This window comes from Frieseomelitta varia, unplaced genomic scaffold, assembly GCF_011392965.1.
Source record: "Frieseomelitta varia isolate USP_RPSP 00005682 unplaced genomic scaffold, Fvar_1.2 scaffold_254, whole genome shotgun sequence".
Classification (NCBI taxonomy): domain Eukaryota; kingdom Metazoa; phylum Arthropoda; class Insecta; order Hymenoptera; family Apidae; genus Frieseomelitta; species Frieseomelitta varia.
The window spans coordinates 442512-457535 of NW_025109984.1; the positions used below are offsets into that span (position 1 = coordinate 442512).

The 15024-nt window shown below is 38.0% G+C and overlaps 2 protein-coding genes and 1 long non-coding RNA gene across 10 annotated transcripts; 1 reads left to right on the top strand and 2 right to left on the bottom strand.

Moving 5' to 3' along the window:
• Nucleotides 1-125: 125 nt before the first annotated feature.
• Nucleotides 126-2988, bottom strand: LOC122528647 (BRCA1-associated protein). 2 transcript variants are annotated; one of them, XM_043653993.1, is made up of 6 exons: nucleotides 2550-2988; nucleotides 1766-2036; nucleotides 1481-1670; nucleotides 1080-1398; nucleotides 579-1003; nucleotides 126-507 (listed from the first exon to the last, which is right to left on the bottom strand). In XM_043653993.1, the coding sequence occupies exons 1-6, from the start codon at nucleotides 2626-2628 to the stop codon at nucleotides 127-129; spliced, it is 1665 nt and encodes a 554-aa protein (XP_043509928.1). In that variant the 5' UTR covers nucleotides 2629-2988; the 3' UTR covers nucleotide 126. The 2 variants fall into 2 exon arrangements, with proteins under 2 accessions (XP_043509928.1, XP_043509929.1); XM_043653994.1 differs by having other exon boundaries at nucleotides 1766-2053.
• Nucleotides 2989-4920: 1932 nt separating this feature from the next.
• On the bottom strand, nucleotides 4921-13431 carry LOC122528650 (dual specificity protein phosphatase 22-B-like). 7 transcript variants are annotated; one of them, XR_006306630.1, is made up of 9 exons: nucleotides 13231-13351; nucleotides 10845-11244; nucleotides 8850-8966; nucleotides 8624-8748; nucleotides 8266-8437; nucleotides 7661-7938; nucleotides 7381-7581; nucleotides 6962-7269; nucleotides 4921-6913 (listed from the first exon to the last, which is right to left on the bottom strand). XR_006306630.1 is itself a non-coding variant. In XM_043654004.1 (8 exons), exons 2-8 carry the CDS (start codon nucleotides 10863-10865, stop codon nucleotides 7032-7034), a joined length of 1152 nt encoding a protein of 383 aa, XP_043509939.1. In that variant the 5' UTR covers nucleotides 10866-11244; nucleotides 13349-13431; the 3' UTR covers nucleotides 4921-7031. The 7 variants fall into 7 exon arrangements, 6 of the variants coding, with proteins under 6 accessions (XP_043509939.1, XP_043509938.1, XP_043509940.1 ...); XM_043654004.1 differs by having other exon boundaries at nucleotides 4921-7269; nucleotides 13349-13431; XM_043654003.1 differs by having other exon boundaries at nucleotides 4921-7269; nucleotides 13335-13398.
• On the top strand, nucleotides 9508-14794 carry LOC122528654. The gene is made up of 4 exons (XR_006306631.1): nucleotides 9508-10038; nucleotides 11953-12203; nucleotides 12291-13921; nucleotides 14008-14794. It is a non-coding gene; the product is annotated as an uncharacterized LOC122528654 (long non-coding RNA).
• Nucleotides 14795-15024: the final 230 nt, after the last annotated feature.

Consider the following 15024-nt stretch of genomic DNA (forward strand, 5'->3'; position numbering starts at 1 on the left):
TTCTTGCTATTTAAAATCATTAAAAAAAATGAGTTATTTTATACAATCAAAAAAGTACAAAGTCAGTTTTTAATTTCTAAATATGATTCAAACTCAATTTTTTGTAGAAAATATCAGTGAACAACATCAACGTTTTTTACGAGATTTAGAAGGTCGAGTGTTCTTCTTAGCAGAATTAGAAGTCTCTGGAATCACTATACGACCTGATGCGATTTCTTCTCGTAACTCAGAGTTTTCGACTTTGTTTTGAGCATCAAGATAAAACATTAAATCTTGTACTTGTTCCTTTAAATTTGTTACTTCTGTTTGCTTTGTTTTTTGGTACTCGGTCATTTCATTTTGTAACATTTTATATTTATCTTGCCAAGAGACTTGATTTAATTCTAATGCCTTTCTTAATTCTTTTTCTTCAGTTAGTTCTGCTTGTACTTGTATCAATTTATTACTAACTTGCTGCAGTCGTTTATCCACATTTTGCTTCTCCCGACTTAATATTGCTAATTGTTCCTAAAATATGTAGTAAAAATAATGAACTTTCTTTTTAATTTTCAAACCAAGTAAATGTTAATAAAAATTACCTTAACTTTAGCATTTTCTTCTGATACCTGACCCAACTTTTCTCTAAGTTCTGTAGTCTGTAATACAGAATGCTGTTCTAATCGTGCTAGTCTATCCTCAAAATACTGTCTTTGAGTTTCTAATTGTGATGTTAGGAGATATGTAAATTCCAACTGTACGGAATCTACTTTTTCTTCCATTGCAGCTCCTTCAGCTTTTGTTGCTGTAGGACCACCTTCAACCATTTTTCCATCTTTATTTTGCAATAATCGGTGAACAAAATTATCTCCAACATAATCCCAGACTCTGTTATTTCCTAATTGCATAGCATAACAATGATGTGTTTCGCGATAATGTTGAAATGCATGCCCCTGGTGATACCGCGAACAACCGATATGTCCACATATTAGACAGATCCACAAAGCATCGTTGCTTTCTCCAGTATCTAAAATATATTTGCATAATTTCTATTTTCGTGATATTTTCACTCTTTTAATAAAAAAAAATTATTGTCTACATACTGCATTCCATGCAATAACTATCTGCAAATGATTCTGGTGTTTGAGCATATCTACAAACTGGACAAGAGGTATCTCCCCATTTAGCTAAACAACTTGCATGAAATGTGTGATTACATAAAATTGTTAAAATTCCATCAACACTTTCATCCATTCTCTCTAAACAAACTGGACAAAGTGGCAATTCCGTGTGTCCAGACAACGGCATAGCATTATATGTCACTTCTACACTGTATACAAATACCATGTGACAAATAACGTCTGGTTCAAAAGAATTGTACGGGGTGCCATTAAAAGAACCATAAAATTCTGTTGCTGCATTCTAAAATATCATATGAAATTTGATGTTATAACAGTGAAAAATCAGTACAATAAAAAGAATTTGATTCATGAAAGATAATTACAGCAGATTTAAAGGTAATCAACGCCATATATTGATTAGGACTACCATCTCTAAGTATTCTAAAATGTCGAACATCTTGATGGCAAGGTGCTGTAAATCTTAAAAGATCATGACAGGTCATTGTAGCTGGAACTGAGAGAATGCAGATAGTTTGGGTACGTTCTGCTGCGTGATGTATATCTGTTAATTTGCTAGAATTTGTTGATATTATTAGATACTGTGATACAAACATAAACGATTGCAGTTTATTATAATTAAATGATACTTAAAATTAAAGAGTGCTTACTTTTCCTTATATAAATGTATAATTCCTTTGGTCACTTCGACAAATGGATTTCCAGAGATGAAATTGATTTGGTCACAGGCACAAGCGCTTGCACCAGCTATCTCTGAATCATCATAGGTATTTTCTTCAGAATTAGCTCTAGAAGTAGAGCTAGATTTGCTAGTCCCTTGAGAAGGAAGCACAGAGTCTTGTTTCTCTGTAAGATTTGTGCAATTTTCCATGTTTATTTTGGTTGGTTCTCTGCGACCTCTCATCTTGGTAGCCATTGCGCCTGGATTACGAAATCCACTGTGAATTAATCATGATACAAACAAGGTATGATCTTTGTACTTTTAATAATTATCTTTTAGCAATCTTCATACATTAAATATTTGAAAGCGTCTCTTAAGATTGTAAAAATTGGTTAATAATATTACATTTAATTTGTAAAGGATAAAACAAACAAAAATGAAGAATTATGTAAATTAAAAAAATATTTCAAGTCTAGCTTCTATGTAATAAGATAATTTAAAAAAAAAAAATACGAACGATTCTTCTTAAACACATTTTATTTATTCATGTACTCCCTTATAGATAAATATCCTATATTTAAAATTATTTGAATTTTATAGAAAAAGATAATAATACAAGCACAACATTGTTATGATAAACAACATAACCTTAAAAGGACTTGTAAACAAAAAGGTTAATCGAAGAGATACATTATAAAAACAAGTAGAAAATACAAGTCAGTAATAATAGTTGAATGTTACGATTCTAACATATGATACACATAAATATTTACCATTAGATTCTTCAGAATCCTCATCAACAATCTCGACGCGAATAACGCAGAGAGATACCGAAATAGGAGAAGAACTCATCCCATAAAATAATACTTATTGTGCATTATTACAAACAAATTTATCATTGTGCTCACTGTTCTCAAGTACTTTGTTAACCCTTTAAGCAATCCCCATAATTAACTGACAACGACCTTACAAGGTGTCACAGTTTCCCATTAATAGGTTAAATTTATCTTCCGCTCATTGCTCCTTTATCTAATTGTCACAAAAGTTATTGTAGATTGATTACATGTCTGATTACATGTAAGCTTACGAGTACGATGAATCGCGAAGATAACAATTTCTTGTGTACTTTTTTTTTCTTTCGTTTCGTTTATCATTCACCAATCGGCTGAAATCTATTCTTTTAAATGGGTAACTCCCACCTCTAAAAAAAATATCCGTATCACGCCACCTAATGGACATTGTTATTACTAAAGAAACTATGTAAATATGTACCTTTCCTATTAATTATGAATTTTGCAAAATCAATAGTCGCATATCACCATTTGTTGTGAAAAGGAATGAACACGGTACAACATTGTTTTAAGAAGCGCCAGAAATTTTATTAAAGTTTTACCAAAATTATTCAAATTATCTTTTTTAATCATTATTAGGGACAATATCGTAAATATACAACATAATGTAAAAAGGCCTTATGTCTCTTGTTTCTTTTTTTAATAGCCCTGAAATTTTCGAGTACGTGTATTAAAAAAAAAAATTGTACATATAGTTATGCTGAAAATATTCGACCGATTTCGTAAATAGAAAAATATTGTTAACGCACATATATCGTTTTTAAAGCAAATTTTACATAATCCTGTAAAAAATATAAAATATTAAACATCGTGAATTTCAAAGAAGCGTCATGTATCGTTTAATCTTGAAGCATGTCGATATCGTACAAATATAGTAAAAAAAACTCATAGATAACTTTGAAAGCCTAAGTCGCTATGAATTGATTTCGAAAAAATCACTATGAATTTTTTTTTTACAAAAAAGAAAAAAACAAAGGAAAAAAAGCGTATAACATTCAAAATGCAATGCAATGAAAATTCTCTTATATTATCGTAATATCACGTTATCGTGTTTTGCGTACAATTTGAGAAATGATACATATAATACATATAATACTTCTCTTATTTGATCCCGTGTTATGTGTTTTTTTTCTATAAGTAAAAGAAGAAAATATGACGTCTCATATTTCCAGAGTATCCAGAATATTTTGAGAAAATAATCGCGACTTAAACTGTTTTCGAAAGTTACCTGATTAAGCGTAAATTGAATTGTTTTTCAATTTTAAACATGCTTTTCTCTATTTCTTTTCTCTCTTGGCTTTTTTCGCCTTTTCTTCTTTGCTTGAAATATATTTTATTTTCTCGCACAGTCACAACCTAAAATTGTACAGCAATAGGCATCGAATAGAAGATATAAACATATCGAATTCGTTCATTGTTTCTCGAAATTATTCTAAAATATCACAATGTTCAAACAAAAGATTTTAAGATGAAATAATGGATAGCTTGAAAAGTAACTTGCGATTCGTGAAGAGTTTCTTTCTCTACAAATATATATTATTACATTCTCGTATTTAAATGGTCAAGCGTTGCGTGTGTCGGTGTATATATGTGTATATATATTTAATAACAGCGATATGTTGTTATCGAGCAAAACCTTGAAAACAATAAGTTTATAAAAAATACTTTGTGAATTTGTAACATTGTCATATCTGTACTCCTTTGAACTGATCGAAATGATAGGTAGTTAGTCTTACAATTAGCGAGGCTAACGAAATACATACAAATATCCATTGCTAGAATGTTATTTGAATCTTCTACGTTTTATTGCTTCAGTAACATGCAGATTTTATTTAACGGCACAATCAATGATAATATTAAATAATAACTATGCGACTACACAGCGAAAATGAGCAATCGTTTTAACCTCTATCAATTCGGGCAGATTCAGACTATTCAAAAGAGCACAGCTTACATCGTGAAAGTGATTTTGACAATTACAGTCGATCGATTCCTGACGAAATTGTTAAAATCACACCTTTTGGATTGGATAACCCTAAAAAATCGAATGAAACGAGCACTTTCTTATACTCTTTAACTGCGCACATTATATCTATCCTCTAAAATTTATTTACTTATTTATTTATTTTATTCTCGTATTTAATCTATGACAAATCGAATGATACTAGAAAAATAAATGTCATTCTATTATGCGAAGAAAAATATGCCTCGATGATAGGAGGGATGATATCGGAGATCCGCTTGCGAACTCTGTTTTTTTCTGTCTCTCTCTCTCTCTCTCTCTTTCTCTCTCTCTCTCTCTCTCTTTCTCTCTCTCTCTCTCTCTCTCTCTCTCTCTCTTTCTCACTCGTCGTGTGCAATCGTACGTCGGTGCACGAAAGAATAACAACTTGTCTATCTAATCTACGACATAGTCGCATAATAATCACCATTTGCCAACAAGTTATAAAATTTTCTGAAATCCTTTTGCAACAACGTATGCCTACAAAGTGTATATGCATACAGGGTGTACGATGATATGTAGAATTTTATGCACACAATGAAGAGACTCTGTGCTCTTAACACTAATTCGCTCTTAACACTAATTCGCGTGTATCTATACGTCCGTTTCTCTTCCCTCTCTTTCGTTTGCACTTCAAAAAGAAAGTTGTCTGGGAGTGCGCTTGAAATCGAGTAACACACATTGTGTCATTCGAATAATATTGTGCGACTAATGGAGAAATTATCCTTTTTTTCCTTTTCTCCTCTTCTCCTCTTTGACACGACCAGCGTTGAGAAGATAAATCACCTTTCAATCACAGTTGACGGTCTAGCAGAGTGTGCATAAAATACTTTCATCGGCGCACCAATTTGAAATACATGCGTATGCGCGTATATATGTAATATGCTTCCCTTTGGATTAACAACTTGCGCTAAACAGCGTGGTTTTTCGCTACAAATCCAACAACTACAATGGACGGTTGCGAACAAACTCAATGGAACGATTCGAGGAACAACGGCTCGCGTTCTTCTTTGCTCTTCTCGCTGTTTCGTTCGAATTGGAGATATTTCTTGAACGACATCATCTCTCGGTATTATGGCGATAAGTTGTTCACCGTGTTCCCTCAAAACGGCCGGTTGTCATTTTCATTTCTTTTTTTTTTTTTTTTTTTTTTTTTTTTTTGTTTTCCCTAACGTTTGTAAATTGTACCTCTAGAAATCTTGAACGCAAACATCGAACATCGCGGTCAAGCACTGACTGAATAATGAAAGGGGAACGACGAATTTTTCTCATGATTCAAAGCGATTCATCGCGATCGGGGGGAGAAAAAAAAAAAACGCGCCGTAACAAAATTCCGTACGCTATCGTTGAAATCGTTCAGCTGATTGTGAGTGAATTAAACGAAACACTGATGCCCAGTGTATATTGTAACAATCGACCGACGTGAATTTGCTGATGGGATTATGTTACTCGCAACGATTTTCTGTACTTCTAACAGCGAATTTAACTACCATTTTTTTTTTCTTCTTCTTTCTCTTGTATAGTAACGATACTGTTTGGAAAGTAATCGAGATATCTCTACGAGTAAATTTTCCTTCCTTCTCGAGTTCTCTTGAAACGAAGAATTACTCTTGTCGTAATATTAGCTTCGTCGTAAATAATAACTTTCATCGTACGCCTTAAAAAAACGTTAATTAACAAGAATTCTAGTACGCAAGATTGTCGATGATCGCTGTCACGCGCGTTTCAAATCATTATACGCGTCGCATCGGTTAAACATTTGCGTCGATGCTCAAGCATTCAGTTTTCCGCTCATTGTCAAATTTCGGCTCGCTTTTCGGCAAGAAAAAAGAAAGTGCATTGTGCGATTTCTCGCGCGTGACGTTTTAATTAATGTACAAATAACACGACGTTACGAACATGTAACGTTATATTAGCTGGCATAGATTTCCCCCTTCTTAATCATTTATACAATCAATAAAACAAGCATTCTCAAACTTTCTCGACCGATGAATTATTTGTAATAAAGTTTATCGTTTAGCTTCCTCGCTGTATCGGCCAGGTAAAAGTACTCAGAAACGACTTGATTTCCAAATGTCGTACGTTATTTAAAGCATCTTTGCGTCCACGTGGTTTGATGCAGCTCGCTGAAAGACTGTTTTAGAAGAAGTCGCATGATCGTAGGGCATCGTTTCGCGTTTTAACTTAAGTTTCGATCTTCCGAGTGCTTGCTCCGTTATCGAAAAATTTCTCAATACTTCTCACTCGACGTTTCTACAATGCTCGCAACGAAACGCTAACGTGACGCGTTCGTCAGGCATCAGCGATGATCGCGCGCTAACGTGTGCGGTCAGGAATCAACGAATGAATCAACGTCGAGGCTACTCGGGCAAAGTCGAGAACGAAGCAACGTTCCGTAAGTGCTACGTCGTTGTCGAAGGAGTTTCCGGCGAAATCGGCAAGGCGGGCGTTTGTCGAGTAGAGGCTCGTCTTGGCCAACGTTGAGGGGAGACCGGCGGCGTTGGCCTCGGTGTGTTCGGTGCGGATCCAGCCGCCAATCGCCAATTGCTACTGGACATCCCCGATCTGCCTACCGATGTTAGACTCGTGCTACTACTGCTGCAAGCCACTGCAGCCGATAAATCCACTCTCGACACTGCCCTGAAGGTACCACGTTTATCGTCAGTCATTGTTTTTCGAGCACTAGGTCTTTAGTGAAAATTTAAAAATGATTATAGAATCGATACACCTCTACAAAGGTGTTGAAATTACCTGGAAGGAGGCGCAGATCCTCCGGTATAATAATGCAAACCAGCAGGGCCGCTTCTTGGCCGCGCTGTTGAGAGCACGCTGGCCGACCGGTGCATAGCTGGTGAAGGCGGTGCAGATGGCAACATCCTTGGCGTTTGTGGTGGTGTTCTGCCTGTATTTAAGCTGCTGGTACTGCCTGTGGATGGCTTTCTTCTTGGGCTTCTGTACGCAACAAAGAGGTCGTATCGAGTTACATGTTGGTTTCATTTCCTATTTCCGTGAATTCTTCTTTCGTACGTACATCAAAGGGAAATGAGAGATCGTACGCGACGGGCACGTTATCTGACGTTGATAAACGGATTCAAGTTGGACAGGATGACAGACAGAAGAACTAACAAACCTTTTGGAAGGTTGCCTACATAGTCCAGTCGGACAAGGACGGCCCATGGCACATTTCCCCTCGCACACTTCTCGTGCCAATGCCATGGTTTCGTAATTTCTTAAAGTAGTGCGGCATATTTCTGCGTCGGATTCCGCGAGCGCCAGGCTTGGGAATCGTTCTTTCAACCTACGTCGTTCCTGCGTCAATCAAACGAATTTCCAAGCTAATTCTTTCAATGAACAATCCCCTTTTTTCTTATATAGAACTGACTTACAATACAATAAGATTGAATTTTAAAATGTTAAAACTTAACTCGACTAATCCTTTATTTTATCATCGAGCAATTGTCAAAGATTTATCGTGTCATTGTTAAAGATTCGACAATTTTCTCTCCATTAACATGATCGTTCGCATCTTAAATGCATCGAATCTTTTGCAAAAAAAAAAAGAAAAAACAAAGAGAAAAAATGTAGCATAAAAAGAGCCGGCCTCGGGCCACTCTTTCAAACGATTAATTTGAATACCTCGTGCAATCGGCTGGATTCGAAATCTTTCAGCTGTTGCTGAAAACCGACGTTTGGATTGGCAATGGAACGACCTACTCTGACAACTTTAAGTGCCTCTTTCCATGAAAGATTGGTGGTACTCATAATATAGGCCACTGCTACTGTGACGCTTCTCGACATGCCGGCTAAGCTGAAACCAAATATATATCGTTTGGTGAATGCTTCCTAAATCGGTTGTCAACCGCCGCTTAAAGATCAAGATTAATCGCTCGATATGTTTCTCTTTCTTCTTCTTCTTCTTTTCGTTGCGAATTTTTAACGAATGATCCAACACATTGAACGATGATGAATGTGTAATCGCAAAATTATTACGCACCAGTGTATTAGGACGTTTCCACCGCGTAGGCGTGCGGCGTGAATAAAATCGTTACACAAGGAGAAATACTGAGACAGATTCTGATCTGGACTGTCCGCCGCCAATATGCACAGATAATGTTTGTCCTACAACCGATATATATATATATATATACATATATATCGAGCCAACTTCGTAGAACTCTTTGGGCCAAGTTAAACAATTTATCTTCTGTGTGGATACTCACGGAATGCAGTCGGCGAGCCGTGTCGTGAATCGCCAGAATATGTGTGATCTCGAACCGTTCCAATTGGTCTGCATCCTTGCTATCGTGATAATTCCCGACGTAAAGGCCGGGAAGGACCTGTCCACACGGAACAAATGCAACACTTCGTAGAACACGACGTGAACGAATGAAAGTTAGGTCGTTGCTATTTTTCGCAAAAAAGAAAAAAAAAAACACTTCCAACGTCTCAACAGGTTTCCTCAGGAAAGATAATGCATTATCGATTAGCAAACAGATTAAACTTTCATCTTTTAACATTCTGAAAGTTAACCTGTGGAATGACCTGAGAGTAAAGTTGCGAGATAAACCGAATGAAATTGTAGAGATGACACTCGCGCGTAAAGAACGATGCAATGTATACTGACTTACATATCACTGTAGCGTAATTTTTAAAACCTGTATCGTTTAACTCGTCCGCCTGCAAATCCCCGTTCGTTATTAAAATCACTAGATTCGTAAAACGAGTAGCGTTTTGAGCTCACACGTGTGTACACGCACGTTTCCTTCGTTCAATTGATGTTGCCTCTTCTATCGTAATTAGCGCGCGCGCGCGCGCGCGCGCGAGAGAGAGAGAGAGAGAGAGAGAGAGAGAGAGAGAGAGAAAAGGAGTCGAGCAGTGCTCGAGATAGCACGAGTATGAAAAAAGAGAAAACGAATAAAAAGTCGACAGAACAGCTTTTCTTTTCGATGCAGGTGCTCCGCCGTTAATCGTTCATTTTCGTGGATGATCACTCGAACGCGTACGTACTACTTATCCACCAGGTGAGGCTCGCCTCGTTTAATCGTTTAATCGATGCCGCATTCTTAAGTGAGGTGTCTCTAGCCGAACACGAGAACAATAGTACCAACTCTTAACTTTTCATCGGGACCATCGATTGAAATCTCGACGTGCATCGGTCGGCCGATATTATGCATCGTATGACAATAGAGGTTAGGCCGTCAATTCGGCGATAAAAATCGAAAGAACCGTTCGACGAGCTGACGTGAGTTAAACTACATACAGTGCTCGTATTATAAAAGTATTCGAATACTACTGAGTATACGTATCACCTGTGTTACATTGAACTTTTTCATATTTCATATTCGACGCTGCAACGAGACGTGACTATTGTTGATTGTATTGGCACTTGAAAAAGTAATCTGAAAATGTGTACGTATATGTAGAAATCACGAGACTATTACAGCAAATACTATAATATACTATTTATAAAAATATAGTAATATACTATTTATAAACATTATTACACAGTCGTTTTAAGTATACATATATGCAAGTAAAGTTAAAAATAGTATTGGCAAATATCGTGGGTTAAATATAAAAAGGTACGTAGTTTTAAATATAAAAAGAACGTGGTTTCAATATAATATAAGAAGTAATTGGTATTTCGAGTTTCCTGTGAAGAACACGTTCGCAGCAAATGTTCTATGATTTCTGCACATTTCTAGTAGTTTAGTAGTACCAGGATCGTTTTGTAAGCTTCACTGGTATTAGTGTTTGTACGACATTTCAAAATAAAAGTTGAAATTTGTTAAATATTACGCGCAAGATGCACGTGGCCAAGAGAAAAGGTATCTTGAATTTTCGGTATCTGGGACAGATAAAATTAGAGGCGACGGTTATAACGATTTTACAATATGCACATACGCGAAGGCGACAAAATAAGATGTAGAAGCACGTGCATCGTTAACATAGTTTCTCAATAGAGGTTAAGGCACACAATAACCGCCTAAAATAACGTAATTTCGTCATTACGATATCAACGTAATTACACTCTATTGATTTACGTTTGCATGCCACGAGTACGTAAGATATTTGCCTGATTTTTAACCGTTTCCTCTTTCTCTCTCTCTCTATTATGTACATATTTACATTTTAATGTCGTTTTTTCTTCGATAGATGACAGGAAGTGTCGATGTTGTGAAGCTCAACTTATCTGTTAAGAAATTATTTCTCACCTTGTTCATGCCATTCCCCATGTTCGCAAGTTTACGTTATTGCGCGTTATTCCCTCGGGGGCCCACAGCCACAGAAGCGTAAATTCACGAATGAAAAGCGAGCCGAGCTATCGGTTTAATCGGTCGACACGTTTGGGACGACTCGACGATCTTCTCTTATCTTTCGTCTCTCGAGCTCGCTCCCCGATGATCTCTCTATTGTTGGACAACAATTTCGTTTGTGGCCGCCGTCGCGTCCCTCCTTCAGCATCATCGTTGAAGATGGATCCTCGAAGCTGGTTACGAGCTCTGATCGACTCGATCACGGCCGCCTAATTGAAACCCTCGAAGTCACCGGATATAGCGCTCATAATGCGGTACGCGCGCGCCAACGTGTTTCTTCTCTGCGACATTCTTCTCGCTAAAAGAATCGCAACGTGTGATTCGCGGCTCGGTCACTCGTATCTTTCTCTTTCGTTATGTTTTATTCTCTTAATTTTCCTGTTTTTATTCAGCGATGTAACAAGTCTCGTTACGATGTAACAAAAAACCATATCGAAGTGTATATCTTCGCGCGAATTATTAATGACAGTTGTAAAACACTGTCGGCGTTATTTCGTTTCACCATCTTTCACCTACATTCGTTCATTATTTATACAAAAAAAAAAAAAAAAAGAAAGAAAGAAAAAAAAGAAAAAAGCGAAAAAAAAAATGTGGGTCTTTGGTGCCGTAAATCTTGCTCGTAACCGAAGATCGAGCAGATTGTCACGAAACCTCTTTTTGAAGTGTATGCGTGTTTTGTATGTGTGTGTGTGTGTGTGTATGCATCGTAGCATGTGCGTTACTCTGTGCTTCTCTGTTTTTTCCACCGGGACCTATCTATGCAAGCATTTACAGCGTATTTATTCCGCTGGATCGCGTCGCGGAGCGTGCAACTACCGACGATCGTGCCTTCGTGGAAAATTCTTAACAACGATCGACGGCGAGCTTTCGCGTGTTACGCTCGTGATATACTCACGAATGTCTGCAAAGCGATTGATAACAAGCGAGTTACAAGGCGGGGACCGGGGGGGAGGGAGGCAAGTGGCAATAGAAATAATGGAATATTCATCGAACGATCGTTTGTAAGATGTTGCAGATATCTCCTCGATTCTTTGACGACAACGATAACTGAGGCAGCAATAGAAATAGCGGAACAAAAGATGGATTCATCGCTGGCGATCAAGTTATCATTTGGGTGGTGAAAACGGTGCAATTTAAAGGAGAGCTTTTGTTTCATTTGGCCGGCCGTGATGAATATCCTATATTTTCCCTGACAATTTAAATGCACGATGCATTTGTAGGAAAGGATAGGAGGATACCCGTCCCTCTGCCAGAACGGTGAGAATGAAGCGCGGGCTAACGGGCACAATCGTTACTTTGCCCCGCGGCGATAAATTAAAAAGTTTTCGCGTCTTTCGGTTTTAGCCCGTATTAGTTGGAATTCTGCCAGATGGAAAATCGAAGCTGGTCTTTGCGTGGCGCGGCGAGATCCTGCCGGGAGTCAAATTCGACGGGACAATAACTCAAGTTAAGAATTAAGAGCAACCGGACTGCCAGGCTGAAAAAAAAGAAGAAGAAGAAGAAAAGAAAAAAAGCAGGGAGCAAGAAACGAAGCTGCGCGGCTTTTTTCACCACGATGACCTAAATGACCGCGATGTTCCTCGTGGTGATAGCGTATATGTGTGTATGTGTGTGTGTGTGTGTGTTTCTACCGTGATTTTGATCCCTTCATAAATATTACATAAGCGACAGCGGAGTGCTCGTGCAAAGTAGAACTGAATATAATGCGCATCACGTTAAATGAGTTATGATATCGATTCATAATCAATACGATGTATTGGACGATTCTCTTGTGTACAAACACAACGCAAGAAGAATGAAACTCGTGTCGTAATTCTTTCATATTCAGCGCAAGCTTCGAATCACGAATCATAGCAAACGCAAATGTTTGCCACAACTGTAAAGTGCCCATGCGTAAGCAGAAAGCATAAGCTCTGTGTTTCTCTTCCCCCTGTGCATTAACGAATCACGTCGGGGGGAGTTAATTGACGATTGTAAATCCTCCGGCACGGCGTTTTGAAATTACTGCACAAGGGGCAGACATAGGAGTGGAATCAATTAAAAGTCTCGCCGTATTTACATTGTTTCGAGCTGTTCTTTGTTCGCCTTGCAAATCGCCTGGCTTCCGTGTTAATTGATCTCCCGGTTATTGTAACTCGGTCGGTTGAGTCCGAAGGATTGTTCATTGTGCGCCGCGGGTGAAAAGCGAAAGAGAAGAGGCAGGTGAAAGATACGGTGTAACGAGTGCGACAGGTTTTACAATAGTAGGACCGATTGATCGTACCAGAGCCATAATTCACTCTACCTGTCGACACTTTTCACGTGAAGAAGGCACCTTTGCTAATTTAACACGGTTGCGTACGCGTGCAAGCGAGCAGCAATAACAGCCGATCCAGTTGGTACGCGAACCGCACGTAACGTACAGGCTCGCTCGCTATCGGTACTATCCGGTATTCGACTCGATTGGCAGGAGGGTGCGCCGTATGAAAACTGTCCCGTTGTCTTCGGTTGCGAGAAGCGTTGCCAGAATCTAGGGGCACTCGCCGCTAGGGTGGGGAGGAAATGAGCGATGGTGGGGGTAGTGACGCCGTGGAGGGGGAAAGTAAGGCGCGTGCACGGACAGTAGAACCCGTTGAATAACGGAAGGCTTTACCACGGTTAAGGACGACAAGGTAAAAGATGTATAAAAATACTCGAAATGGATAATCTCTAGGAATTTAACACGATTAGCCGGTGATTATTTGACAAATGGCTGACTGTTCTACATAACTGCGTCTACGAGCGATCGATGATCGTAGCTTGTAGGTAAATTGATTGTTACGATACTCAATGTTACAGTGCTCGCATTCAAGGTGCCGTATTGATGATCCGAATAACGATCAATTCTATCGAGAGGTGCAATCACACGGGTCGAGTACGATTGACATGGTCATAAAGAGATTTTCAAGATCACGGATCAGACGTTTGTTAATACGCAAATTTGCAACAGAACAGTAGTAAGAAAATTTGCTTGTACATTAGGAAATAGAAGAAAGGGGGAGAGGGGGGAGTCTATCATATTTTGAACGGTTGTTGCTGGTAGGCGGCAGTGTAGAGAACAACACCACGGCGCAGTCGCCGCTCGATAAAGCCGTGCTCTTGCTCTTCTTTTACGTTCTTCTTCTAATACTCTCCTCCTCAGCCGCATGATACACCTATGAACCACGACCCTGCCCCACAAACTGGAAACCTGGTTGACTGAAACTTCTTGGACAGCTCGGTACACATGCACATAAGCACTTTAACTAGAGTATATACTAGCTTTGTAACGAAATGCTAGTAACCCTGGACTAGTCGCTAACCTACGTTAATCTATCTGCGTGTATCTATATGCGCACCTACAGTCAGCATATACATACGTACTTGTTATTCAACAAATTGATTATTTCTTTAGATTAAGTATTGCTCTTTGTTGGATTTAAAATTTTTAGCATTTTTTATTAGTTACAATTATTTTCACGAACGCACACAAGCAGCTTTGAAACTTTCTTTTAATTTTGAGACTGAATACTCGTACTCGCGTTCCTTTGTACAACGAGAAAGAAAAAGTAATTAACTTTTGCTAGAAACCTAAGTCATCGCGAGCTTGAGAGAAATTTCGTTTTCAATTCAGTCAAAAAGGAATTTGTATAGTCCTACATGTGGTAGGAAATAGGGCGGAAGAATCTTCTGTTCTTTTTTCTCCCGCGTTTCTTATCCAGTGCTATTACAGGCACGGAGATCCACTTTAGTCTCTAAATAAGTATACTCCAGTTCTTTTCCTTGCCGGTTTCTCGGTCGTATTTTCTTTTTCTTTTTTTCTGTTTTTTTTTTTTTTTTTTTTAAGAGACTGCTTAAAGAGACTTTTTAAAGAGAAAAATGAGAACCAAAGACAACTCTGCATTAATTATCATATACATTCACTTGTTTAGCTTCATTTTCATCATTTAAAATATATTACCTTTGATTATAAATATATTACTACCTTACCCTAGATGTTATATTCAATTTAGATAGATTCAGATTTGAAATAAAGTTTCGCAGATTTAAAAAAAAAAGTAATTTAACAGAAAACAAGAAT

What these genes read in the sequence shown, in the direction of transcription:
- LOC122528647 (XM_043653993.1), bottom strand. Translation starts at nt 2,628, where the DNA reads ATGAGTTCTTCTCCTATTTCGGTATCTCTCTGCGTTATTCGCGTCGAG. An exon ending in ATACATTTATATAAGGAAAA is followed by an intron (nt 1,671 to 1,765) that starts GTAAGCACTCTT and finishes AACAAATTCTAG; the next exon opens with CAAATTAACAGATATACATC. An exon ending in AAGAAAATGCTAAAGTTAAG is followed by an intron (nt 508 to 578) that starts GTAATTTTTATT and finishes TACATATTTTAG; the next exon opens with GAACAATTAGCAATATTAAG.
- LOC122528650 (XM_043654004.1), bottom strand. Translation starts at nt 10,865, where the DNA reads ATGGGGAATGGCATGAACAAG. An exon ending in ATCTCTCATTTCCCTTTGAT is followed by an intron (nt 7,582 to 7,660) that starts GTACGTACGAAA and finishes TGTTGCGTACAG; the next exon opens with AAGCCCAAGAAGAAAGCCAT. An exon ending in GGATCTGCGCCTCCTTCCAG is followed by an intron (nt 7,270 to 7,380) that starts GTAATTTCAACA and finishes TGGTACCTTCAG; the next exon opens with GGCAGTGTCGAGAGTGGATT.